At 39.9% G+C, this 27827-nt stretch overlaps 1 protein-coding gene across 1 annotated transcript; it reads right to left on the bottom strand.

Moving 5' to 3' along the window:
• Positions 1 to 891: 891 nt before the first annotated feature.
• Positions 892 to 27689, bottom strand: ercc3 (excision repair cross-complementation group 3). The gene is made up of 15 exons (XM_017702167.2): positions 27519 to 27689; positions 23401 to 23600; positions 22932 to 23168; positions 22087 to 22136; positions 19813 to 19948; positions 19470 to 19637; positions 17856 to 18060; positions 16230 to 16544; positions 15011 to 15195; positions 12341 to 12543; positions 10660 to 10756; positions 7149 to 7266; positions 6930 to 7048; positions 5164 to 5313; positions 892 to 3236 (listed from the first exon to the last, which is right to left on the bottom strand). Exons 1-15 carry the CDS (start codon positions 27544 to 27546, stop codon positions 3099 to 3101), a joined length of 2349 nt encoding a protein of 782 aa, XP_017557656.1. The 5' UTR covers positions 27547 to 27689; the 3' UTR covers positions 892 to 3098.
• Between the last annotated feature and the right edge of the window lie 138 nt (positions 27690 to 27827).

Below are 27827 nucleotides of genomic sequence, written 5' to 3' on the forward strand. Positions count from 1 at the left end.
AAAAAAATACTTAAGTACAGTAACCAATTACATTTATTTGACCACCACTGGAATTTTGCCTGTGTTCTATCTTATACATTCCCTAGTATAGAATTCCTAGTTGAGTTCTTCATTCCATAGAATTCCTAGGAAGTCATGGCTGACCATTTAAGCGTTCCTAATCGCTCAGGTGAACTTAAAAACATAAAATATGTATGTGAATATACTTCAGTTAGATTTTATTCTAAGAATTTTAAGCTAAGCAGCTCCAGCTCCTCACTCAGACACACTTTAGAGAGGTGCGTTTGGCTTTCCAGGTTGGTGCTATCATTATGTCACAGGAAAGTTGTGGGTGAAGTGGGCAGGAAAATTAAAAATTGCACCAAAAAAAAAGGACCACTGTCAGCGCATGCTGACAGTACTGTGAAAATGCTGAGTCAGCTTTCTGACATCACCCACCACCCCCTGACCCCACCTCCCAAAATAATAAAAACAAAAAAAGACAACAAAAGAGGTTGTAAATCTTAATCAGACCACTGTTGTGATTAGAGATCTGATCTTCCCACTGGACAAAAGCAAACACGTTAGGACATCTCTGCGTGTGAAGAGCCCAATGTGACCCAGGGTCCAGGTCACCCTTTCTCCTTAGTCACTTTACACACATCACAAAACCAGAAAACAAACACTTTCAAGCAGAGAAATGAAATGCTGGCGAATGTGGTGAACACCAGATTAAAGGACTTTTCAGTCTGTTCCTGCCTTTCTAGCCCTCTGTGCATGTGTGAGAGCCAAAAGAACAAGCGCGTCCTCAACTGCCCCCAAACATTTCTACATGACCAGGCCACTGACCACTAAAAGAAATCTTTACAAATGAATCAGTGAATGAAATAAATGAAGAAATCTGCGATCAGGAACCTTGAGCATTTTTATTATTACTTTATATTAGTCACTCACACATATCTTTTGATTTGGCTTGAAAGAGTCTTGCTTGAAGTTTGTGTTTAGACGTACAAACCTTACAGAAAAAGGTTATGATGGACATAACAATCACATAATATTGTGCATCAAAGGGGAAGTCCACTGGTTTTTAAAATGAATTTATTATTTTAGCTTAAAATGTATTTTAATTCCTTTATTTGAATGGATTAATGGTGGAGGGGTGCATGCAGTATGTTGTAAGGAAGAATAGTCCCCAAAGAAAACCTTTTTTTTCCCCCAGACTTATGACTATTTTACCATTATCAACATTACATGTAAAAACTCAGAAGGCACATGTAGGTTCACTGGTGACTTTGCTAAAAAAATTATATTAGTGTTGTAGACATTGTGACCCTTGGTTCCTTTCAGCACCACTGTGAAGAAATCAGAGCCTGTGAGTTTCTCTATGTTGAACCATTGTGAATGTTAATGTGAATGACCCTGTTTACAATGCAAGGACTCAAAATTAGTGGGATTCCACTTTAAGACAGTTACCAAAAAACTCTGTGACTAATCCTTGTGCGTATGAAAGCGTGACATTCATGATGAGCAGCCAATCGCATGAAGCATGGGAAGTTGAGCAGCTTATTTCACAGCCATGCTGTGTTGGTGCTTACTGGGGTGATGGTTTTTCATTCTTATCTATGCAGGATGATTCACGTTCTCTGCTGAAAAGTCATTTTCAGGTGATTGAAACCACAAAAACAGTGACTGCAGGGTCAGCCTCCACTTGTCCCTGACTGGTGTGAAGTGTCTCCCTGTCTGGGGCAAGAGCGGTTTGTTTTATATATATATATATATATATATATATATATATATGAAAATGCCAGATGGTTGGTTTTTTGAAACACTGCTCTCTGGTTTGTTAAAGGAGGTTCATGTGGTTCCAAGCGATATCCTGTAATACAGGATTTACCCAAGGAACGTGATTTGGAAACACATTCTTCTTTACACGACAGGGTCTGAAGGCATTTAAGCAGAAAGCTAAGCATGAAGTATTTTAACCAATTTGGCAACCACAGAACTGTGCAGGGTGCAACAGTGCAGCTGAGGTGAAATTTTGGCATTTAGTCTTTAGCATTCATTAGACTAACCCAAAGCTGGAGAGGAAAAAAGGACCTGCCCCTCTTCCCTGCTGGCTGAAACAAGTACGAGCATTACTCTTTGTTCCTTTAGCATCCATTTATAATGCGATTACAGCGTTCGTATTCACCAAAACACACTACACGGCAGTTTTCAGCATTACAAAAACATTTTTATTTCCATGAAATAAGACATTAAATTCAACAGTCAGTAAGGACATCTCAACTCTTCAAAACACCTCTTCAGCAGTATGCAACACATTTTACATCCAACTTTTCTGACATACCAGATTCTATTTGTAAAGGGCTTTAAAGAAGTGCTTAAAACAGTTTCCCAAAGCTACTGTTTTGCTAAATTTCTGTATAATTGAGTTGTTGAGAAGTACTCACTGTTGTTCGATGAAAAAAATGGATTAATGCAGAGAAGCTTGCTGACAAATTTCTTTTCAGTGGTGGTGAAAGGAACCAGGGGTCCCTAAAATGTATAACTCAAATATAGCTAGTTAGTTGTAAAATGTCCAAAGAGTTATATGTAACAAAATAAAATTGTAAATGTTGGTAAATCTGGACTGTTCTATGTGGACTATTTAGTCTTACGAAGCCCTGCAGGTATCTCTCTTTAGACCAAAACCTTCTCTCAAAACTATGGCAAAACAATGTCTCAGGCATCAGACAGCACATTTAATCCATGTCATGTAACAGCTTGCTGTGATTGCTGTGACTCTGACTTCTCTATAACAGCACATTTCACAACAAATGCTGAATGACTGTTTACATAATAAATATTTAATTATGCAGAAAATTAAATTAAATTTCCCTTGAAGATTCTTCAAAGTGGCAAGATTTTTTATTTTTTTTATTTTTTGTCTTGGTCCGTTTTTTCTCCCCCCCACCCATTAGTCCTTTGGTTGTTGCTAATCTCCATCAGAGACCCAACAACTACATCCACTCTCCTCACTCTTCCCACCATGTTTTGGGCAAAATCTTGCCCACAGCCTCCTTAGTGAGAGAACCCATTTTTTGGGGCAGTACTATTTCCTATCCAGAGCCATAAAGAGGTCACTTGCGGAAGCGCTTGAAGAGAGGGTGGACGCTCTTGATAGCCGCTGTCTTGCTACCACGAGAAGCCTGGTACTCCATGTAGATGGCGTCATCAGCGCCTGACATGGAGCTCATGGTGCCTGGCCTGCGTGAGAACTGGACACAGAATAAGAGAAAAGTCAATGAGGGAAGAAAAGAGAAACGGCTGCTGCACATTTTGATGCATAATCCTGTTTGTTTGCTGATTTAACAAAAAAGTGGTCTGAGCAAAAGTTACAGCAGATTGTGTTATGTCTTTTTTATTTATTTATTTATTTAAATTGTTAAAGCTTCACTATGGGGTTTGGGGATTTGGAGACCCCTCTGGTGTTACTGCATGCAACCTGCTTCAGAACCCTTCCCCAAGCAGATGAATAAGATTGCAATCTCACTAATAGAGTATTTAAACAGAACTCAATCCAGACTTGGTGAAGGACGTATCTTAAGAGCATGCAAGTGAATTATCTCCTACTGTCATATCTTCATCAGTATAATGTTGATTTTGTATTTGAAACCTAACTACAAGTTGGACCTTCTTTTTGAGATGTTAATGTGTGAAAAAGTATGATGGGATCCTAAAATCCACGTAAATCTGACTTTTAAATATAAAATGGACATTATAAAATAAAATGAGTCATTATAAAGTTCTGGACTTTTAATTGAGGAAACTTTCTTGAACTGAACTTTACTGAATTAGAATTGAATACCCCTGCTATAGAGAATGTGTTAACTGTTGATGGGGGGGTGGGGTGGGTTTCTAACTTTTGCAATACTAAGATACAATACGGTTCATCTGTCTCAGTTTGAAAAATAAGATTTATATTTCAAACCACTGTTTTTACAGACAGTTACAAAACTTCAGGTGACAACACACTTAATAAAAAGTCACATTTGATTTTGAAACTTGTTTAAAAAAAAAAAAAAAAATCAATGGCTCATTGAAATTGTAAGCAGATCTGGCAGGATGGACTAAAACGTGGAAAAACCCTATCCCTTCAAACAGTTTCTAAGCACCAGAATAAGATTTTCTTGGAAAAATCTTTCTAAGATTTCTATCCAAATATTGTAGAACTTGAAATTAAGAAATCACAAAATGAAGCCACATTAAGCATCTAAATGTCTTAATCTGGCACAGGTACAAGTCACTGTACTTTTAGAAACACAACAGAGCTCTTTCAGTAACGACAAAACAACTCTGGGTGCTCAGGTGCTGTTCCAGCAACATTGCATGTGACATGTTTCCTCAAAGGCCTCATTAAGAGTGCAGAAAAGTTCAAAGTATTAGATTTTGAAACAACATGCTTACATATGCTTGGTGGGCTCCTGTCTATGTCTGTGACTTTGGTTCACCTCAGGAACAAAGTCCAGTGTATAAATGTAAGAGGTGGGGAAGAGTAAGTGAATGCATTCTTTGAAAAAAACATGTAGAGCAGAGGTCACTAATGGGCGGGCTGCGATCTGAGTCTAGCCCCTGACACTGTCCTATGCGGACCTGTACCTATAACTGATATACTATGGAGAATTATTTCATTTTGACAGAGTGGTCCTATATTAATCTGCCTACCTTTTCTAGCCTTTATGGTACCACTTTAGCGGTCCGGGAGACTCAGACAAATCGCATTCATTGTAAATTTCACACATGACACTACTCAGCCATTCAGATCTGTGCATTAAGATGAGCAGTGAAACTCAAGAGAGTGATGCACACACACAGGGGAGGGATGAGGAGAGACACGGCAGTCAGAGAAGATATTGAGTCAGAGGGAGGTTATTTCACATGGCATTCTCTAAAAAGAGAAAACTGGCTGAAAATAAATAACTAAATAAATGTTGTTGAAATATGAATGAATTGTACTTTATTTGATCTGACATTCAGTTGCTGACTGTTGTTGATATACAAGGCTACTTCAATAAACAGTATATGACACTGAACAAGTGATTATGAAGTTCTGGACCTTTGCTTGAGGACATTTTCTCAAACTGGACCTTACAGAATGTTCATTAAGCATCCCTGATGTAGAGGAAGATGAAGAAAACAGTGTACCTGTGTTTTTCCTCCCATCTCTCCAGTCACCACCTCTTCCTCTGCGTCCAGGTCAGACGCTGCCAGAACCTTCTGCAGGAGCTGCTGCTGCTCCTCACGTGTGGAGAACATCAGATCTTCCTCCTCCATTCCTGCCATCTTAGTGATAACCTGTGAATGAAGGGGTGTGTATATATATATATATATATATATATATATATATATATATATATATATATATATATATATATATATATATATATATATATATAAAAATGAAGAGGCTTCATTCCAAAATGTAACAGTTCTGGAAACAAAGTGGTACATCATGAAAATGAAACCTTGATTTCTGTGGAAAAAAATGGCATTTTGGAAAATCACTACTGCTACTGCGCTCTGTGGTGAAAGTTTAACATGGCAGAGCAGAAACTGGTCTGCTGAGGAGACAAAATTTATGCTGATCTTTAAAAGACGGCGGTGGGACGGACGTCCAGCTTACGTGTCTCACGACGTCTTCCTCTCGGCCTTCTTTAATAATTACATGTGAAGGACTTTTGACATCATTTAAAAGCAATTAAAAACAGGTGCTGCTCATCTCACTGACTGGACTCACATGATGCTAATTGTCATGGTAACATTTTGGAGCGGATTTCTTGTAGTGTGCATGTCAATGGAGATTTCCATCAGGTAGAGTGAGCATAAACACCTCAGTCTTAATCTACAATCCGAATGGTAAAAATCTTGCATGTAAACACAGCCACTGTTATATATCAGCATCAACTAGTCAGAATGCTAATGTGTCTTGACTATTCAATATAAAAAAAAAAAATCTCACTAATTTGTGAGGAGGTTGGTGTATTGTGGGGATGCTGCCAGGTCAGTTTGTAGCAGTATTAGCAGGAATGTAGTTGTAATTCAGAAGATCGGGCGAGGTTTGGAGGACAAATACTCGTATGGGTTTTAAAACTTTCTAACATAGGCATGGCAATGACTACAATAATAAACACAACTTCTAAGGTCTACAGCAGCAGGCAGCGTGTGGGAAGCTGTGCTTCAGGGTGGAAGCAGAGATGGTTCAAAAGGTAAAACTGCAAATACAACCATAAATGCATGCTGTTAATAATTTATCATGGTAACATGTTAATTGTCAACTTTCTGTACACTTAGTGTGTGTGTGTGTTTACACTGAGTCAAGTTGTCAAGGGACTTGAAAACTGACATACTGCTAACTACAGAAATAGACAAAACTGAGAAAATCAAGGCTTCAAGATTTTAGCTGTGCAGCCTCCTGTTATACATAACAGTGTGTCATTTGCACCTGATTTTGTGTGGAAGTGGGACAACAAAGTTAAGGGCTGAGGTTACATTGACGTTTGCTGCATTAGGTTGTAGTACTGACGTTTGCTAGCTTTGCCCATGCTTTGATCCCACTGTGTACTGATTCTCCTGAATCTCTTCTTCTTTGCTTTAGATACAGTACCTTGTGTGCAATCAAACCTTGCAGAGAAAAGAGTGACTTTCCTGCTCTCATTCAAATGACAGCTTTCTTTCAGCAAAAGTTGGTGGAGCAGAAGTTTGTTTTCTCACTCTCTAATAAAAGTGGGGATGCAGGTGCTGCAATTGCTTTTATGCAGCATCAGAGACAATGTCATGTCTGAGACTGCAATGAAATATTAAGATAAAGAAATCATTAAGGTTAAGTATGTTAAACAGTAAAAATTAAAGCCGGCTAAAATCATTGATTCTTCGCATAATTGGTCAGTTCCTTTCTGAGGCTGGAGACAAACCTTGAAACTGTACCCCTGGTCAACCAGAAAACGCTGCCTCTTGGTAGAATAGGCCATCTCCTGTGTGTCCTGAGAGACCAGTGAGTAAAAGTAGGCATTGTACTCCTCAGCAACCATCCCTGCACAGAATAGCACACCTTCTAATATCCACAGGACAGCAGAAAGAATGGATAACACTTTCTGTGCTTCAGAGATCTTTGATAATTGTTCATGAGTTACCTTTCTTGGCACGTAGCACTCTGCCCAATCTCTGGGCCTCCTGGCGGCGAGAGCCTCCATGAGACGAGATCTGAATCAAGACGTTCGCCTCAGGCAAGTCAAATGACGTGTCTCCCACCTGAGAGATAGAAAGAAGAGAACATAGAGGACACTTTTTTGAGACAATTTACATTGCATGGTAATGGACTTTGTACAGCTTATAATATCAGCTCAGTCCTGAACAGCTGCATAAACCCACTCATCCAGTGATGCATGCTTTCATTTGACTATGCTGACCTGCTGAAACAATACTATCACATCTAGCCTGTCAGCTCACCCCCTCAACCTTTTTCCCTGCTTTACATAGCAAGTGTGTTTGCATATTACAAGAGTGAAAACACATCAGCGGATAAATCTGAAGGCGTTGACTGAGCTGCATTGGTTTATAGTTCTTACCATCTTATTTGTGTATTCAGTATATTTTTAAAAGAAATAATTAACAAAATTGAATATTTGCTTTTTAATATACTTCCGGTGCATATTCATCCATTCTACAAGCATATTGGTCCTTATTTCTGAGATTTGCATAAAAGAATGCAGATTTGACCGCCTTTAATGAAACGGTCACACGTAATAATGGAAGAACTTTTTGGTGCTATAAAGAACCACATACAACACATTCTCCATCAACCTGAAGAACAATTTCACAATGCAAAGAAACCATTAAACATGCGAACATTTTACTAAAGAACCCTTGAAGAACCATCTGTATTAAGAGAGAAGCTGGGCCTGTGCATTTTCATCACCAAATCTAAGCAGCTATCATAAAAGATTGGCTGATGACAAATCAGCAACTTTTGCCTAATTTACATTTAATTTGCATAAAGGTATAACTACTGTGTCCAGGTCTCTCTCGGTCTCTCTCGGTCTCTCTCGGTCTCTCTCGGTCTCTCTCGGTCTCTCTCGGTCTCTCTCGGTCTCTCTCGGTCTCTCTCGGTCTCTCTCGGTCTCTGAGCTGATTCCTTTCTCGTCATATTTATTTTTATGCAGTGAACTTGGCTGGTGGCTGTGACTTTTCAAGCTAATTATGATGCCAGTGATGGAGCATTCATTAACACACATAAATGTTTTGACGTTACTTTTTTCTGGCATAAATGTGTTGCATAATTCCAAAAACTGCTCCCATCTGCATCATTTATACTGAGATTTCTGATCCACAGTCCTAAACATTAGACATCCTGCGATAAACTGGCATTACTCCACCTCCATGGAAAATGAATCCCGTCTGAAAGGGGCTTTAAATGTTGGTAAATTACCCAAGACTCCTAATGAGATTGCAGCTGTGAAAAGCAGAGTAGAGCCTGATTTATGTATGCTGCATGATACGGAATGTGCTGGTGTAGGTTTAGCTGACTGCGGCCTTAGGAGTTCTTACAGTGCACGCTGCTTATACTGCAGATCTCCATTTTGTGTTGAGAGATATATACACAGTACTGAGAAAAGTATGTACACCCTTCCTAATTTCTTCTATTTTTGTAGATGTCACACTTTAATATTACAGATCAAACAACATTTAACATTAGACCAAGTAACCACAAAAACAGGAGAGTTCTAACCACTGCTGACCAAACAGAACACAAAGACTCTTCCTGCATTTGCCAAAAAGCATCTAGATGATGCCCAAGACATATATAATAAAACAGCCATTGACTTTTACATCTCTAACTATTTAGCCCTTATAGAAAAGAGGGTTTGTTTTTGGTGGACTGCAGAATCTACTAAAGAACTACTGATTCAGATAGTATGTGTAAAGCAGTCTTTATGCTTAGATCCTTCAAGATCCTGAGAATTCTACACATCATTCCAGATTAGCTGAATATGAGCATCCTTGGATGAACTTTGGATGTTAAGAAGTAAACATGGTGTGCGCTTACCTTGCCACTGCCTTTCTACCACTGCTTTACCCCATCTCGCCTGTGATCCACATTCCAACTTTAAGCCTAAGTGCTAATGCTAAACTCGTAGTGCTGTCAAAGACTTTCGTGTATTTCAGGCCAGACAAAGAAAACATTGGCCAATCAGCCTGGACACTTCTGGGCCACAAAACTAGACAGTATACTTGTATAATTTATCACAGACTGATCAGCTGAAGGAAAAGCATGTAACTGTACAGTATGGCGACACTCTAGCATGTGAACGATTGTGCCTGACTGGTCAGTGGTCCGTACATCATTAGCCCCAGCCATGCGTTCAGGCTTAGCACACGTAGTACTCCTGCAAGACGGACAACCAATGATCATGGACAACCGATGATGTAGAAACAAGGTGGTGTACTTAATGAAGTGGTTGGTCAGTCGTTGTGCATTTTATCAGCTCTACTTACTATATAGGAGCACTTTGTACAGACTGTAGTTCATCTGTTTATCTGCATGCTTTGTTAGCCCCCTTTTAGCCTGTTTGTCAATGGTCAGGACCCCCACAGAGTAAGTATTATATGGGTGGGGGGTAGGGATAGGTATTGTTAGGGTTTAATCGGTGCCAGTATCGATACCAATACTGCTCATCAATAATGATACTTATCAAAACTCTTGTTAAGACTACTCTCTATAATTTGGTGCAAAAAATAAAAGACACGAGATGAAAAGATGTGAAAAGTCTGTGGTCATCTCCCTACAGCTGAAAATATTAACAACCTTAAGCCATACAAAACTGGTTACCACTGGTTGTCAGGATAGTTCATAGATCACGGATCATTCTCAGCACTGCAGTGACATTGGCGTAGCGGTGGCGTGTTAGTGTGTGTTTGGCTGGTACGAGTGGATCAGACACAGCAGAGCTGGTATTTTTGTCCACTCACTGTCCACTCTGTTAGACACACTTACCTTATTGGTCCACCTTGTAGATGTAAAGTCAGAGACAGCAGCTCATCAGTTGCTGCACAGTTTCTGTTGGTCATCCTCTAATCCTTCATCAGTGGTCACAGGACGCTGTCCACAGGGCACTGGATATTTTTGGTTGGTGGACTGTTCTCAGTCCAGCAGTGACATTGAGGTGTTTAAAAACTCCAGCAGCACTGCTGTGTCTGATCCACTCAGACCACCGCAACACACACAAACACACCACCACCACATCAGTGCTACTGCAGTGCTGAGAATGATCCACCACCCAAGAAATACTGGCTACAGTACTACAAGGAGACGTATTTAATGAAGTGGCTGGTGGGTGTATGTATAGGTTAATAAGATAAATAAAAAGCAGGATTGTTGTTGACAGGTTCTGTTATAGGAAATGAGGTGAGGCAAGGGGCTTATGCATGAAATATTCAAGGAACCCAAAAATCCTACCTGTGCCTCGAAGCAGAAAATTCTATTAGGCTACAACCAGGTTCAGGTTCTAAACTAAACTCGTGCTGTGGGTCTGATGCTGACAGAATGTTCTTGGTATAAATTTCAGGCCTGGTTAAAGCTCTAGTGCAGAAACACAGGCACTGGCGTATCAGGAAACGCATGGAGAACAGAAAGAGGTGCATTACCTTGGAGATAAAAATGGTGTTGATCTTAGGGTTGTGCTTGAAATTCTGGAGGATCTGCATCCGCTCCCCTTGTGATGTTGGTCCATAAATATATGGTCTAGATAAAATAAATAAACAAACAAATAAATAAAAACAAGATTGGCAAATATGTGCAAACACCTTACAAACAGGCAAATCACACGAAAATATTTGTTGAAATTGTACTTCCCAATACTGTCCGTCATTGTTCCAGGCTAATTCCTACAATCCCACCATTTACCTACTTGAAAACAGTAGACTTAAGCCTGACGCTGTGCAAGTGCAGTTTCCACAAAAACTCCTAGCAGCTGAAAGGAGTTCACATGAAAAGCATAGAATTATTCTGTTGACGGGTGATAATCACCATGAGCTGATTATGGGCTAAGGCAGTGATAACAGAGAAACAGTCCATAGTTTCCTAGAAAAGCACTCCTGAGCCATGCAGCTACAACAACCCCCATACACAAGCCTCCTGGGGATAAGAGGCTGTTCTTGTCCAAACAACTGTTGCACGAGAACCTCATTAAGAGCTTTTCTAAATATGAAAATGCGAAATGCATAAAGAGAATGTGAAGATGTACGACCCTTTTAAAATTTAGGCTCGCCATTCTGTTTAGAATCAATGGGCCTTATTCATCAACCGTTCTTAAGAAAAAAATTCTTTCCACGAAGACGCTGAAGTTCACCAGCGTGTATTTTTCAAACTGTGTTTTCCTGAATTTCCTATTTTTTTAATAATCAGCTGAAATACTATTAAAAGAAAAGCCAAAAATCAGCTGATTAGGCATGCAAATCATCCCCCACTGGATCACTGCTTACACTACAGAGCTTTCCCAGCATGCAAAAGGGTTTAAAAAGGCCAAAGCCAATGTGAGATCTAGAACTTAGCAGGAAAATTTATCTTGCCTGGCAGTTTGATTCTTTACGTCGGTGCAGCAAAAAGGAAAAAAAAAACTAAACTCTGAGCCCCCTCTTAATGATCTCAACGGCAACTGAAATCACGAATTAGAGGAAAGGTCTGAGAATTAAAGTAAAAGGTCTGATTATTAGTGCTGCTACTCTCAAAAATCTAAATTTTCTAATATTATTTTGAATATTTTACAAAAGTAAGAAACGCTCAAGAATTTTAACTTTAATAGATGCCCAAGTTATTATTATCATTACATACAGTAACTACTTATTATTGATTTGCACTATTGCATATATTCTACTTAGTTATTTTTAATAAAACATAATCGAAATACACCAAGATAATGAATGAAAAAACATCACTTGTACAATATTACTTTCATAGCAAATTGTGTTAAGACGCTCCTGCCCAATCTGGCAACCCTGAGCAGGTAGGTTACTGAGGCTGACTGACCGCGTGAGTAATGAGTGGTGCAGGAAGAGAATGAAAGCAGAGGAATCAGCCTCTTTTGAAATCATCTTAAAATGAGGCAACTCTTCTCAGTGAACAGACTGTGATGAAGGTTGCTAAGCCATTCAAAACTGCTTTCTTCCAGGACACACACTAAAATCGGGCAGACTAACTTGAGTTTTTGGCTTTTATATTCCAGGGAATACAATTTAGTTCTACATTTGGGGCAGAGCTGCTTCATAAATATAAGGTCGGTGTGATTTTGGTATGAGATGGGCATGTTAGTGTAAATTTGTGCTTTACTTGTTGAGCCGGATGGCATATTCTTTGAGTGCGAAGACGTTGTCAGCAAAGACGATGATCTTGTCATTGCGCCTCTCGTGGAAGCGGATGAGAAACTGGCAGGCGCGGAACTTATTGGGGTTCATGGTGTACAGCAGGATCCGCTTCTTCGTTTTTATAGCCACATATTCACGATAAAACTCTGGGGCCATAGGACACCACACCTAAGAGGGACACAGATTATGCATTAGAGATTATGCATTAAGGAAAAAAGGGGGGGGGGCTCATATCTTTTGACATTATTTTAAAAAACGCAGTTGCCCTTCATGTTGTGTCAAAAGTTTGAGAATTGGCACAACAGAAATGGAAAAAAATAATTTCTCCATCTACTTCCATCAAACGTTGAGAATGTTTTCCTTGTCCTGTGAAGTTACCTTTGTGGAGGTATGAGGTTTTGTTCCGACAGCAGAGGTATTCTTAGACATATACAGTACTGTGCAAAAGTCAGAGACCATTCTTTCTGTTTCATTTCCAGTAGAAAGGCATAATTTATGTATGCTTTAATATCAGGAAAAAGGCAAAATTATATTTAATTTAAAAATTACACAGAAACCTCAACAACATCAAATTGTTCAGTGTGTCCACATTTTGCCTTTATTACAGCTTCTATTCTTTTCAGAAGACTTGCTTTCAGTTTTTCAAGGAAATCTGCTGGGACCCTTTGCCAAACTTCCTAAGTTCAGTCTAAGAAGTATATTGCAATTTCTGCCTCTTGCTTCATATAAACCTAATAAGATAGACTCATCTCGTCCTCCACATCTCAGGTGTCCAGTTTTGGTGTTCTAGTGCAAATGAACACTAATAAAATACACAGATCAGGCATAACATTCTGACCACCTCCTTGTTTCTATGCTCAATGTCCATTTTATCTGCTCCACTTACTGTATAGGAGCACTTTGTAGTTCTGCAGTTACAGACTGTAGTCCATCTGTTTCTCTGATACTTTGTTACCCACTTTGTTACCCCCTTTTACCCTGTTCTTCAGTGGTCAGGACCCCCATGGACCCTCAGAGAGCAAGTATTATTTGGGTGGTAGATCATGCTCAACACTGCAGTAACACTTACATAGTGGTGGTGTGTTGTGCTGGTACAAGTGGATCAGACACAGCAGTGCTGCTGGAGTGTCCACTCACTGTCCACTCTATTAGACATTCCTACCTTGTCAGTCCACCACGTAGATGTAAAGTCAGAGACGATAGCTTGTCTGCTGCTGCACAGATTGTGTTGGTCACCTCTAGTCCTTCATCAGTGGTCAGCGAATGCTGCCCACAGGACGCTGTAAGCTGGATATTTTTGCTTGGTGGACTATTCTCAGTCCAGCAGTGACACTGAGGTGTTTAAAAAGCACTGAAGAACAGGGTAAAAGGGGGCTAACAAAGTATGCAGAGAAACAGACGGACAGTCTGTAACTGTAGAACTACAAAGTGCACCTATGTAGTAAGTGGAGCTGATAAAATGATAAGCGTAAAAACAAGGAGGTGGTCATAATGTTAAGCCTGATTGTATATTGTTGTATATTCCTATTTACTTCCAAACACCATATTCAACTTGCTTCAACTTCCATATTAAATTACACTCGTTATCGCCGGCAATAACAGCCTGAAACTGGAAGTGTTCCTTTTCACCCATAAAAGGACAGAGCGTGTATAAGCGTTGCATTGCTAGAGCAGTAGGCCAGGTGATCAAGTAAAGCAGGCAGTGCTTAACTAACATGACTGAGCAACACCCGTCCTGAACTGAACATTAATAAAAAGGTATTAAACCTGTCTTGTGTTGCTTAATATGTGTGCTACAGAATTCACACAGACTCCTGCAGACTGTAAATCTTCTGTACCCTGCTGTGACAGACATCAATCAGGCATCACATTTTCACAAGGTTTGATCTGATAAGCTGGAATAACTGCAAACCGAACGCTGCAACTGTTTGAGAAACAGCTGCAAAAAAAACAAGGAAATTGCAACAGTATATTACACACAAAAGAGGGGGTAAAAAGCTGTCTTGCATTCATGTTTAACAAGTGCCCAGCCCAAACACAGGGTCCTGACACAGTGTTAATGATTTTCTTGTCCTTATGCGATTTAAATTTCAGCTACTGAAACGTTTCTGGCAAAAATGTTCAATTTCAGTGAAAGAGGCAATTTCAATTTTCAGTGGAAACAGTCTGAAGATCAACAGTGAAACAAACAGCCTACTTTAGCAAGCCTTTTCAAATTAAATTAGTTCTCTTTTCCAACATGGTGATTGTCACCTTTGAAGCAACATCAGCATTGTTATTAATTCAAAAGCATAAATCCAGCAGCAACTTACATTTAAAAGAACTCTTTCTTTCCATATTTCACTGCCAGACACCCATTCCCAACTGGCACAACTACGGACTGCATACTAACTAACTGCAGATGTCTGGTAGGTTATGTAAAGAAGCATTAGCATGTGCTTCCATGCATGTTCAGCAACCTGAAAGATGCTGAGGAAGCACATTTGTTCCCACCTTTCCAAAAAAGGGGGCTCCTGACAGGAACATAGGACCCCTATATAGCATATCACACTTGGTCACCTGGATAAATTTGGTCTGTTACAATCACAAACTGCTCTGCTACAGTAGCTTTCAACTGTGTGTTTGCGTGTCTCACCTCAGCACACTGGACTTTAGCAATGTAGCCATTGTTCTGTAGCTCCATCCAGTTGGCTTCATACAGTTTGGGCCCTATCAGGAAGTTGAGATCTACAATCTTGTCATCCTCTCGCACCAGTGTAGCGGTCAAACCCAGCTTACAGTGGGCCTGGACTATCGTCAGGACACGACGGAACATCCTCGCTGCATGATTGTAGGAGGATGAGAAGAGCAACACAACAGGCAAGAAAACAAAGATTTGTTACATATACAGATCAAAACTGTCCAATGACCATATTTTATAGTACAATGACCATGAAGATTAAATGATGCTTTTCTGAGCATATCATGATAAACTGCATGTTTCATTACTAAGAGAGTATAATTAGTCCTGTTTTATTGGTTTTAGTGCAGCTCTTTAGGAGAAATGATGAACAAACATGTTTTACTTATACAGTACTGTGCGAAAGACTTTCGCACAGTACCGTAGCTTTTGATATTATTTCTTTAAATGTAGCAATATTGGAGCTCTTCGTTTCGACTTATCAATCCTCAGAAAAACGAAACATCATGATGCATATCATGTGTCATGAAAACGTCTTCAAGTACTGTGATATTACATTATTGCCATATTGCTCAAGCCTGCACTATTCTGTCCTTGGAATTGGGATTTACTAGTTCCAGTCCTGGACAGCTACATTCAATAATCAAGCTCCTTGTTAGTTTCATCAGGTTTTTTAATATAGGAATCGAGGAGGGCTTGAATAGCATTAGCTCATTACAGTACTGTTAAAATATACGGAAAATCTTTAAAATTACACTATGTAAGTTATGGGGAATTAGATACCTCCCTGTTGGAAGTGTGTAATTGCAAGCAATCTGCAGTAAAACATTTAACATCAGTTATGTTTCGGACCGCTTCCCAGAGTGGATGGATCTGATGAACGATCTATAATGTGGTCTAAAAAAACTCCAGCAAAATCCAACCAGACACCTCTGAATTTGTATTATTCTTTCAGGCTTCACAAGGCGACTCGTAGCAGCACCTGCAGATCGTATTTTAGCGTGCTCTTTTTTCTGATTCAGTAATGCTACTTTTAAACAAAAGCATCTATGTTGCAGCTTTACAAAGCACTAAACTGACTATTATCACTATTACAGTGATAGCTCTACCAAAAATTCAATTACAGTTCAAATGGATATGAAATTCATACTGCTCAGATTATAAACACACAGACCTGGAATGGTGTGGACCTCATCGAGAATGATGAGCCCCCACTCTTGGCTACGCATCCACTCCATGACCCTCTCGGCTTCCCAAGAGCGCTTGGTGGTGTGACCCAGCATAGAGTAGGTGCTGATGGCCACCGAGCAGCCGATGGGCTTGTCTTTAGCGTCCGATGTGAAGCGGCAAATCTGAGAGTCGTCGATTGTGGACCACATCTTAAACTGGGCCTTCCACTGCTCCACGGACACAGAAGAGTTTCCCAGCACCAGGCAGCGCTTGCGCACAGTGCAGGCCGCTGTGACTCCCACCAGAGACTTCCCAGCACCTGAGGACACGAGCATAAGCATGTAGAGAGAAAAATAGATACACATACATAGAACAAATGTCTCAATGTACTCTGCCAAATAATCAAGGATATGGAAATATGTCCTGAAAAATGAATAACTGGTACTTAAATTTCATTGGTAATTAAAGAAAGGTCTCTGACGATGCAAAGTACTGTTTGTAAAGAATTATAAACAAAGCTTTTTATGTTTGTTAGTTTCGAACAGCATGACAGATAGATGTAGAATATATAGATATTGAATATTTTGTTTAAGATTATATTTCTTACACTGAGGGATAATAATACTTTGGCTTTCGTGTCTCTGGGAGGCTTGTTATGCTCCTTGAGGAGGACACTGTGACATGAGATAAGGATTGTTTATGCCCTTCTCCAACCTATCCTACCAGACATGGTAGCGGCCTATAGTTCAGGAATTAGAACTGGATTTTTCCATCATTGTATAACTGGATGAAAGGTAAATATTCTAGAACCTTCAAGGCCTTCGGTCTGGCTGAGAGTGACTCTTTCTGATGTTATTAGGATGCGCACGAGGGACACAATCTTTGTTGACAATCTCACCAATGACACTGATCAGTAATGTTTGAGTCAATACAAGTCTGCAGTACAGCACTTTTTCCTTTGTAGTGATTAATCAGCAACTGTATATGTAGATTGTATATTTTACATAACACATATAAAGCTTTATACAAATTATATTACTGCTTTGACCAAGACTGAGTTGGATGGGGAAGACACCTGTGAGTTCTCTCCCCCAGCCTCCAACACGCAGCTTTCATTGTTCATTGTTTTCTTTGCCTCTCTATCGCTCTGATTTCTTTCTTAAAGCTTTTGCCTTAGGTTATGTGTGTTTGAAAGTGTTGACCAGCTGAGATTATTCTCCTCTATATTATCCATTATTGTAATTAATGTTTCCTTTATGTTCCTGTAATCCTGATCATTTTTCTTATTAAATTTTATAATCTACTTCACTTTCAAAATGTAGTATGTGGTCTTCTTAGTTTTCTGGGTATACTGCACCATGGAAATTATGAATAAGTGTTTTTCACATTTCAAAATTTTCATTTCAATCATGCTTTGGTAAACTACCCAACACAACGGAGAACCTTCATTAAAACCACCTTTCTGTCCAAGAACAGAACTAAACAGTTGGACATCTAAACATAAAGAGCCTAGCATTTCATGTCAATCCAATCATGTAAAGCCTAAAATTTTAAATGTACCACACCAAGAAAATGTGCCAAGATATTTTTTCCGGTATGCTGTTTACATAAGTGTTTAGTGTGAGCTTACCGCAGGGCAGAACGATCACTCCAGAGCGAGCTCGACCATTGCCGAACATCTTGCGAAGACTCTTCTCCTGGTACGGCCTGAGCACGGCTGTGGGCTTCAGGTCAATGTTGATGTCGGGGTTGACTGTGTCATTTCGGAAGTCGTATTCAGCCAATAGAGGATAGTCCAGCTGGATACAGCGCTTCTGCAGCTCCTCAATCATCTCCTGAAAGAGGGAAAAATCATCATAATTAGGGCTGTAGGCCCACCCAGTCTTGAAAGATGCTATAAATAACACATACCCAGGTCAGTGAGGTCTGTGAGATCGAAAGTGTCAATTACCTTTGGATTTTTTAAATTGTATTATTCACTGTTATGACACAACTGGTCACCTCAACTTGCAAAGATTAAGGCTAAATTTAGTTACTATGGAAACGCAGAATGCAGGTCTATGGGTCAAGGATAATAAGCTTTAAAACTTCAAAACGTCCAGTTTTACACAGGCAAGGTGTTAGTAATACTACATCCTCTGAGAAGTAATTTTACTACCAATAGTTTGCACCTCTTTTTATGGCTCACGTAGTTTTCTTTGTTCCCCACTAAGAAAAAATGACTAATGCGACTTCCATGAACAACAATGAACACCAAAACAAATCATGTTTATATCTAGATAGATAAGTTGGCTAGGAAATAAAAATTTGGACACCCCTTGTCAAATTACAAATCTTGTTGGAAGTAATTAAACCAGCTCTACATGAAGCAAACTTAAATACCACATATTTAGATTTTAATTTTTCCTTTAGAAAATTTCAATGCACAATTATTGTTTATTTGCTAACATAACCCATTGAAGAAATACAAATATTGACCAAAACCAGTGTTATTTTTTTGTGTTTTGTGTTGTCTGAAACCTTATTTGACCAATTAGGCCAAGCCAGGTGTAAACAATTTCTAGAGCACAATTAATTCTGTGACCCTTCAGAAATCTTGGTGTGTTGTGCTTTAAACAGGCATGGACTTATCCAAGTAGCTGGCTGAGGGTCTGAAAATAATTAGTACTGAAGAGGACTGTTCGTGTTCATATTCGTGTTCAATTCCAACTGTTTTAAAAATTACTCCAAAGTTGAAGCCAAGGAGAACTTTTAAAGACAAAACAAGACATGTAAGGCCAAGAAAAATCTCAAATGCAAAATAAAACACCCACATCACTGCCCACTACCTACAGGAAGATTTGGCTGGCACAGGAATAGTAAAGTACGAGCCCACTGTGCAGTGCTGCTGGTCTACCTAGAAGGGTCACCTGAAAGCAATCTTAATAGTCAACATCTGAAGCATGCTACACAACAATTCATAAATAAGCAGGATGTTTGGAAACATGCTGTGGACTGATGTATATTAATACATCATTTTGTCCTAAAAAGTTAAGTCTACAGTTCTACATTATTTTATTTTATTTTAGTCCATATTTGTTGGCATTGTTTTTATTTCCTTGCTGTTAACCTCTTATGGATACTGTAATATCAAAATTAGGCAGAAAGCACAATTCTTAATAACCTGACTGAACAAATAAGTTTTCTAAATGGAAATCTGGTCCTCCAAGGACATTTGCACCAACATACACTCCCACAGCCGTACCTGCCGAATCTCAAAAGACACTGTCTGAGTCTCTTCTTCTTCCTCCTCCTCTTTGTCCATCTGCTCGTAGTAGCTGAAGATGTCCTCAGGGACCTGGGCACCAGATTTCTGGCTATCCGCAGGCTGGGACGTGGACGGACCACCGCTGTCCTGCTGAGACTTTGAAATCTGGACAGTAGGAGAACTGGCATCAGATACAATTCTGTTGTACCAAATCCATACAGACCACATGCAAACCACTGAAACAACATTACACATTAAACTGCAGTGACGCTAAAACACAGCTTACTTGCTTAATGTTTGAGGTATAAGCGTGTGTGTGTGCGCGTTGATGTGGACTCACTGCAGATTTGCTGGAGATGACCTCAGTGATGAGCTCAGTCTCCTCTCCCTCAGCAGTGCGCAGACGGCAGTCTCGGATCACAGGATCCTGCAGCAGCCTCTGGATCACATCAGGAAAGGCACTTTCCACAAAATACCTGCCCACACACAGCATATCATTCACTACACATTCAATATCATTTTAAGAGCCTGAAATCAAAACCCTGAAATTATACTTAGTTATTCAAATAGTAAAAAGTAAGGAGTAAAGTTTAAGTTTGATTATGATTGTTTAGGAAATGACTCAATGCATTATGAAATCTCAAATGTGCCACAACTCAATTAAATAATTTTTAGGCAATTTAGAATAATTTTCAAGCATAAATGCAACTGAAAGAACATTTTAAAAAAAGACAGTTTTAACTATTATTACAAATTTTGTAATTTGAAAGTAGCCTTAGAATTAATTTTAGGTAATAAATTATAATAAATTATTGATTACAATGGAATCATAGCATTACATAGTGTTACTAATGTAATTACAGTGCCAAAATATCAAATATTCAACACCTGTTTTTATTTTTCCCCTACTTGACTGTGCCGTCAAGATTAGTATATGTAAATTAACTCTGTTCTGATTGGCTGGCCTGTATCGTGATTCATTCAAAAGTAACATATAACTTTGTGTGAATGGGCATAGCCAACTGATGTAGGCTGAATTGGTAGATATATGTAAAAGAGCTGTTCTCATGACAATTCAAAACGAGCTGCTCTTGCACCTTAGTTTTCACATATGGACTATATAGACTGCGGAGTGAATTGTGGGTCCATGTCTCTTTGGGGACCTCTTTGGAGATTTGAAATTATTCTAATTGCTTGAAACCTATAAAGTTATATAGGACTAGCATATCAGAAACTTTATGTTCATTTATCTCCAACCAAATGTATTTTGTATACTCAAAAACTGATTGTAACGAGTACAGTACATCCGAACACTGCCCTCAAATAGCAAACCGCTAGGCTTCCACTTGCATTCAGGCACATTCAGAGGCAGGCAGGAGAGGACAACTCCAGCATAGACTGTTCTAGCTGAAATTGTTAACGCAATACGCCAGAAAGTTCTGCAAAGTAGGGTAAAAAGGTCTCAGACCACAGGGGCCACTCTGTGTGCGGCATGAGGGTTTATTACAATTACTCAAAGACAGAACAGCAGAATATTCATTAATGCTTCTACATGCCTGAACATAATGCAAGCCTTCATTAAGGGGGGATTTAGAAATAATGCAGGCTGAAGAGATTTTAGTAAAAAAACATTTATAAGATTAGTTCAATTAGCCACACTCAGTGCGACCTCAGCTTCAATGAGCACTTGTATAAAATGGCATGTATATGCGTCATGTAGAGCTTGTAGTAATGCACTTTATAATAATGAAGAGAAAAAAAACAGAAAAAATGTTCAATGTCGAATCATGCAATCAATTAAAATCTTATTTAGAAGTAAAAGTAAAAAAAAAAAAAAAAAAAGAATTTAATAATTGTATCGCTGTTGTCAGAAGAAAATCTTGGATCTCCAAAATGGTAACTTTACAGGAGAAAAACAAAACCTGATTTGCTTTTAAATGTAAGTCAATGGAACCAGAATTTCTTCCAAATCATTTTGGGACGTTTCTTCTGGTCCATTCTTCAGGAAATGTACACACAATGTAAAGGTCAACAGGTACTGTGTCAAACTGAAAAACGACAAAAATGGAAATGAGGTATAGATAGATAGATAGATAGATAGAGATAGATAGAGAGAAAGAGAGAGATAGAGAGAGATAGAGAGAGATATAGAGAGATATAGAGAGATAGAGAGAGATAGAGAGAGAGACGCATACACAAGCACATTGTGATAATAAAATATGATTTACAGTGCATCCAGTTAAAGGAGGAACCATTTTACGTGATCAAAGCATAGTGAGGTGGGATTTGGTCAAAGCGGATCTAATGTGCATATTCATCCCTGGTAAAACTTGTTTGACTAAGTGCATTAACTGTATTTGAAAGCATCCACATTAATATTACCGTATGTTTACTGTTGTAGTATACTGAATGATCAGATACCCAATCATGGAGGAATGAGTAATGGTTTTAAGGCCAGGCCTTTTTTCCTTTTTCATTTAATTCAAAGTAAATTGTGATCATTTTACAGATAATAAACCCCATCTTATTGAACCCTTCAATTGCAAGATATGTTCGTTGGTAATTAATAGCAGAAAAAAGCTGAGCTAGAACATCAACAAAGCAGTACACAAACCTGTTGTGCTTCAGGACCAGCTTGACTTTTCCGTAGCTCACAGTGCATAACTGCAAAACAACAACGAAACAAAAGTGAGATTTAATATACAGCATGGCACAGCATTACCATTATATATCTAAGTAAATACATTAATGTAGGACCGCACAATTGATGTTTGTTAATCAATATTGCCATATTGGCTTCTTTTCTTTATGTTTTTAAAAATCTGATTTGGTTTAAATGTGAATCATTCTAGAGAAACTTGGGATAGTCAGCATGGTTCACGTTGGTGGTGACCAGCTCCAGATGTTTAATCCCTCTAAAATGCTCCCTCTCAGAAAGTTATTACATAAAATGAAGGTGATTATGCTGCCTGAGACATAAGGACATCTGATGCTTTGTTTTCCTATACATTTAAGAAGGTTTTTTTCAGGTTTTGTACTTTTTTCAGGTTTTGTAGGTTTTATCACTGGCAAAATTACTCAGACAACTTGTGTAGGTTCAGAGATTGGATAGTTTGGACAGTAAATAAAATGACTATACATCCATCGTGACCCCTGGTTCCTATCACCATCACTATAAAGAAATCAGAGTTGGTAAGTTTCTCTGCAATGCACCATTTCACATCAAATTCTGAAAGCTTCAATAAACAAATTAAGCAAAAAACTGAATACATTTAATATGACCAGGGACTAAGAAGGTAAAAACGTAAACTGAATTCAGGTTGACTTCAACTTCATAATTGATTCAGTAATGTGGTATCATATTGCCCAACATAATCGCAATACTGGCATTTTGTCCATATCATGCAGCTCTAAAATGAAGCATCTTCACTTTCTTCACCCGTCAGGTGACCTACTAACCTTTATAAACTGAACGATCCCATCAGGCACAGAGGTTTTGCTGAGTTTCTGTAGATACTCCACAATGTCCGAAGTCTGCAGGCCAACACTCACAGCAGCGTACAGCGAGTAAGCGGTCAGCTTGTATTCATGAACATGGGTGGGTCTGCACACTGGCTCAGCGACGGCCACCAGAAAGTCCTGAGCATACTTATACACTGGTGAGAAAGCCTCCAGGAAGATATGACCATCAGGAGCCTGACAGACAAAAGAAACTTACAACAAGCTCTTCAAGCATGAGCTTTCAACATCTCTGCTGTGGTCTAAAACACTTCCCACAAAGATGCACTGGCACCACAAGGCTTTCTCTGTCAGACTCATCAGACTCACAGTACGTCATGAGGTAAAAAAAAACTTTAACATCAACATCAACAACTTTAAACACAACTGATGGAGGGGTTTTGTTCTGGTAGCATCAACTCCATCTTACCACCCACAGAGGTCGAGAAGAGTGGTCGTTCTTCAGTAACATTTGTAAACGGTAGTCCTTAGCCCCATACTCGTCAACTTTAGTACTGGACTCGTCAACTTGCTTCCCCGCGGCCGTAGGAATGGCCTCCTGAGACTCGCTCCCCATGGCTTCATCGTCATCATCCTCCTCATCATGATAGCGTTTCTTGGACTTTTTCTCTGACATAAGTACATAAGAATAAATCAGACATTTTTGCAGAAACTCACTGGTGAAACAATGTGATGCATAAACATTTCCTCTACAATTAGAGAGGTAATTTATTGTGAGCTGGTAAATTTTGGTGTAGTTGGTAAACAGGATGTTTCAGGCATGGACTGCACTACAGCTACTCCACAGATTTACTTTCCACAGGACTTCTGTCCACGTTTTAGTTAGTATGCAACTTTGCGCACTTTTGTTCAAATTTGTCTCTATATGCAGCTACTTGGATAGATGGGTCTCATTTAATGCAATGGTCAGGTCACATTTGTACCATACAGATTCCATACTGACCTAAAGATACCATATAGAACTAAAAGTTACACACAGATCCCAAAGATAATTAGCATTTTCATACAGAACTACAGGTCCAGTATAGAGCTACAGATTCAACATAGAACTAAAAATAGTTTAGATCTCAAACAACTACAGAACTACAGACTTCAAACAGAAACATAGATTCTATATATACACTGCAGAACAGAACTACAGATTCCATACAAAACTATACATAACATGCACGCCACACAGTGTACCACAGAAGTGCGGATTCCAAACATACACTCTATTTCCAAAAGTATTCGCTTGTCTGCCTTCACACACATATGAATTGAGTGACATCCCATTCTTAATCCATAGGGTTTAATATGTCGGCCCACCATTTGCAGCTATAACAGCTTCAACTCTTCTGGGAAGGTTTTCCACAAGGTTCCACAATTTTTGACCATTCTTCCAGAAGGGCATTTGTGAGGTCAGACACTGATGTTGGATGAGAAGGCGTGGCTCAGTCTCCACTTTAATTCATCCCAAAGGTGTTCTATCAGGTTGAGGTCAGGACTCTGTGCAGGCCAGTCAAGTTGTTCCACATCAAACTTGCTCATCCATGTCTTTATGGACCTGCTTTGTGCACTGGTGCGCAGTCATGTTGGAACACGAAGGGGCCGTCTCCAAATTCCAAAGCCCAACTCTTGAAAAAATCCCCCACACCATAACCCCCCCTCCACCAAACTTAACACTTGGCACAATGCAGTCAGACAAATACCGTTCTCCTGGCAACCGCCAAACCTAGACTAGTCCACTGGATTACCAGACGAGGACCTTGATTTGTCACTCCAGAGAACACGTCTCCACTGCTCTAGAGTCCAGTGGCGGCGCTTAACACCACTGCATTCAACACTTTGCATTGCACTTGGTGATGTAAGGCTTGGATGCAGCTGCTCGGCCTTGGAAACCCATTCCATGAAGCTCTCTACGCTGTTCTTGAGCTGATCTGAAGGCCACATGAAGCTTGGAAGTCTGTAGCGATTGACTCTGCAGAAAGTTGGTGACCTCTGCGCCCTATGCGCCTCAGCATCCACTGACCCCGCTGTCATTTTACATGGCTGACCACTTCATGGCCGAGTTGTTGTCGTTCCCAACTGCTTCCACTTTGTTATAATCCCACTGACAGTTGACTGTGGAATATTTAGTAGTGACGAAATTTCATGACTGGACTTGTTGCACAGTTGGCGTCCGATCACGGTACCACGCTGGAATTCACTGAGCTCCTGAGAGCGACCCATTCTTTCACTAATGTCTGTAGAAGCAGTCTGCAGGCCTAGGGGCTTGGTTTTATACGCCAAGGAAGTGACTGGAACACCGGAATTCAATTATTTGGATGGGTGAGTGAATACTTTTGGCAATACAGAGTAACTACAGATCTCAAATAGAACCAAAGATTCCAGATAGAACTAAAGATTCCAGATAGAACTATGGATCCCAAACTGAACTATGGAGCCCAAACAGAATTATGGACCCCAAACTGAACTAAAGACACCAAAGAGAACTGTGGACCCCCAACAGAACTATGGACCCCCAACAGAACTAAAGAGACCAAACTGAACTATGGACGCCAAACTGAACTAAAGAGACCAAAGAGAACTGTGGACCCCAAACAGAACTAAAGAGACCAAACTGAACTATGGACCCCAAACAGAACTAAAGAGACCAAACAGAATTATGGACCCCAAACTGAACTAAAGAGACCAAAGAGAACTGTGGACCCCAAACTGAACTAAAGAGACCAAACAGAATTATGGACCCCAAACTGAACTAAAGAGACCAAAGAGAACTGTGGACCCCAAACTGAACTAAAGAGACCAAACAGAACTATGGACCCCCAACAGAACTATGGACCCCCAACAGAACTAAAGAGACCAAACTGAACTATGGACGCCAAACTGAACTAAAGAGACCAAACAGAACTATGGACCCCAAACTGAACTAAAGAGACCAAACTGAACTATGGACCCCAAACTGAACTAAAGAGACCAAAGAGAACTGTGGACCCCAAACAGAACTAAAGAGACCAAACAGAACTATGGACCCCCAACAGAACTAAAGAGACCAAACAGAACTATGGACCCCAAACAGAACTAAAGAGACCAAACAGAACTATGGACCCCAAACAGAACTAAAGAGACCAAACAGAATTATGGACCCCAAACTGAACTAAAGAGACCAAAGAGAACTGTGGACCCCAAACTGAACTAAAGAGACCAAACAGAACTATGGATCCCAAACAGAACTATGGACCCCCAAAAGAAATTAAGAGACCAAACTGAACTATGGACGCCAAACTGAACTAAAGAGACCAAAGAGAACTGTGGACCCCAAACAGAACTAAAGAGACCAAACTGAACTATGGACCCCAAACTGAACTAAAGAGACCAAAGAGAACTGTGGACCCCAAACAGAACTAAAGAGACCAAACAGAACTATGGACCCCAAACTGAACTAAAGAGACCAAACAGAACTATGGATCCCAAACAGAACTAAAGAGACCAAACAGAACTGTGGACCCCAAACAGAACTAAAGAGACCAAACAGAACTATGGACCCCAAACAGAACTAAAGAGACCAAACAGAACTGTGGACCCCAAACTGAACTGTGGACCCCAAACTGAACTAAAGAGACCAAACTGAACTAAAGAGACCAAACTGAACTAAAGAGACCAAACTGAACTGTGGACCCCAAACTGAACTAAAGAGACCAAACTGAACTGTGGACCCCAAACTGAACTAAAGAGACCAAACTGAACTAAAGAGACCAAACTGAACTATGGACCCCAAACTGAACTATGGACCCCAAACTGAACTAAAGAGACCAAACAGAACTATGGATCCCAAACAGAACTATGGACCCCCAAAAGAAATAAAGAGACCAAACTGAACTATGGACGCCAAACTGAACTAAAGAGACCAAAGAGAACTGTGGACCCCAAACAGAACTAAAGAGACCAAACTGAACTATGGACCCCAAACTGAACTAAAGAGACCAAAGAGAACTGTGGACCCCAAACAGAACTAAAGAGACCAAACAGAACTATGGACCCCAAACTGAACTAAAGAGACCAAACAGAACTATGGATCCCAAACAGAACTAAAGAGACCAAACTGAACTGTGGACCCCAAACAGAACTAAAGAGACCAAACAGAACTAAAGAGACCAAACAGAACTGTGGACCCCAAACAGAACTAAAGAGACCAAACAGAACTAAAGAGACCAAACAGAACTGTGGACCCCAAACTGAACTGTGGACCCCAAACTGAACTGTGGACCCCAAACTGAACTAAAGAGACCAAACTGAACTGTGGACCCCAAACTGAACTAAAGAGACCAAACTGAACTAAAGAGACCAAACTGAACTAAAAACCCCAAACTGAACTAAAGAGACCAAACAGAACTGTGGACCCCAAACTGAACTGTGGACCCCAAATCTAAAGCGCCGTCAGACGCACTGCTCCTCTGGGTGAGCAGCTCTGAGCCGCTGTTTAGCTGCTAACCGCTATCAAACTCTTCCACCCCGTTACGGGAGTATATGAGGAGCTGTATTTACCCCGGTCTCCCCTTTCCTTTTTCCCCATAGTGCTCCTTACAGAGTAAAGCGCGTTTACGCGAATATGGCGCCTAATAAACACTCATAACGGCACACAGCACTAAAAGCTCCTGCGCGGTCAGTCTCTCGCCATGTCTGCGCAGCTCTTCCTCGCCGAGTGACGTGCGTGCTGAGACACAGCTGCGCATCGCCCCCTTCTGTCTCCGAGAGGAACAGCCCCGAACCGGTGCCTTCGACTCAGTAAGCCGTCATTTCTACCACTAAACATTATTCACAGAATTAATACTTATAGAATTAATTTAAAGAATT

This window comes from Pygocentrus nattereri, chromosome 30, assembly GCF_015220715.1.
Source record: "Pygocentrus nattereri isolate fPygNat1 chromosome 30, fPygNat1.pri, whole genome shotgun sequence".
NCBI classification, from domain to species: domain Eukaryota; kingdom Metazoa; phylum Chordata; class Actinopteri; order Characiformes; family Serrasalmidae; genus Pygocentrus; species Pygocentrus nattereri.

Bases quoted from the DNA above. Each gene is read 5' to 3' on its own strand.
- ercc3 (XM_017702167.2), bottom strand. From the start codon at position 27,546: ATGGGGAAAAAGGAAAGGGGAGACCGGG. The intron at 10,757-12,340 runs GTAAAGCACAAA...TATTTTATCTAG, and splicing joins TATGCCATCCGGCTCAACAA to ACCATATATTTATGGACCAA. The intron at 5,314-6,929 runs GTTTGTCTCCAG...CTTCATTCACAG, and splicing joins ACCAGGGGTACAGTTTCAAG to GTTATCACTAAGATGGCAGG.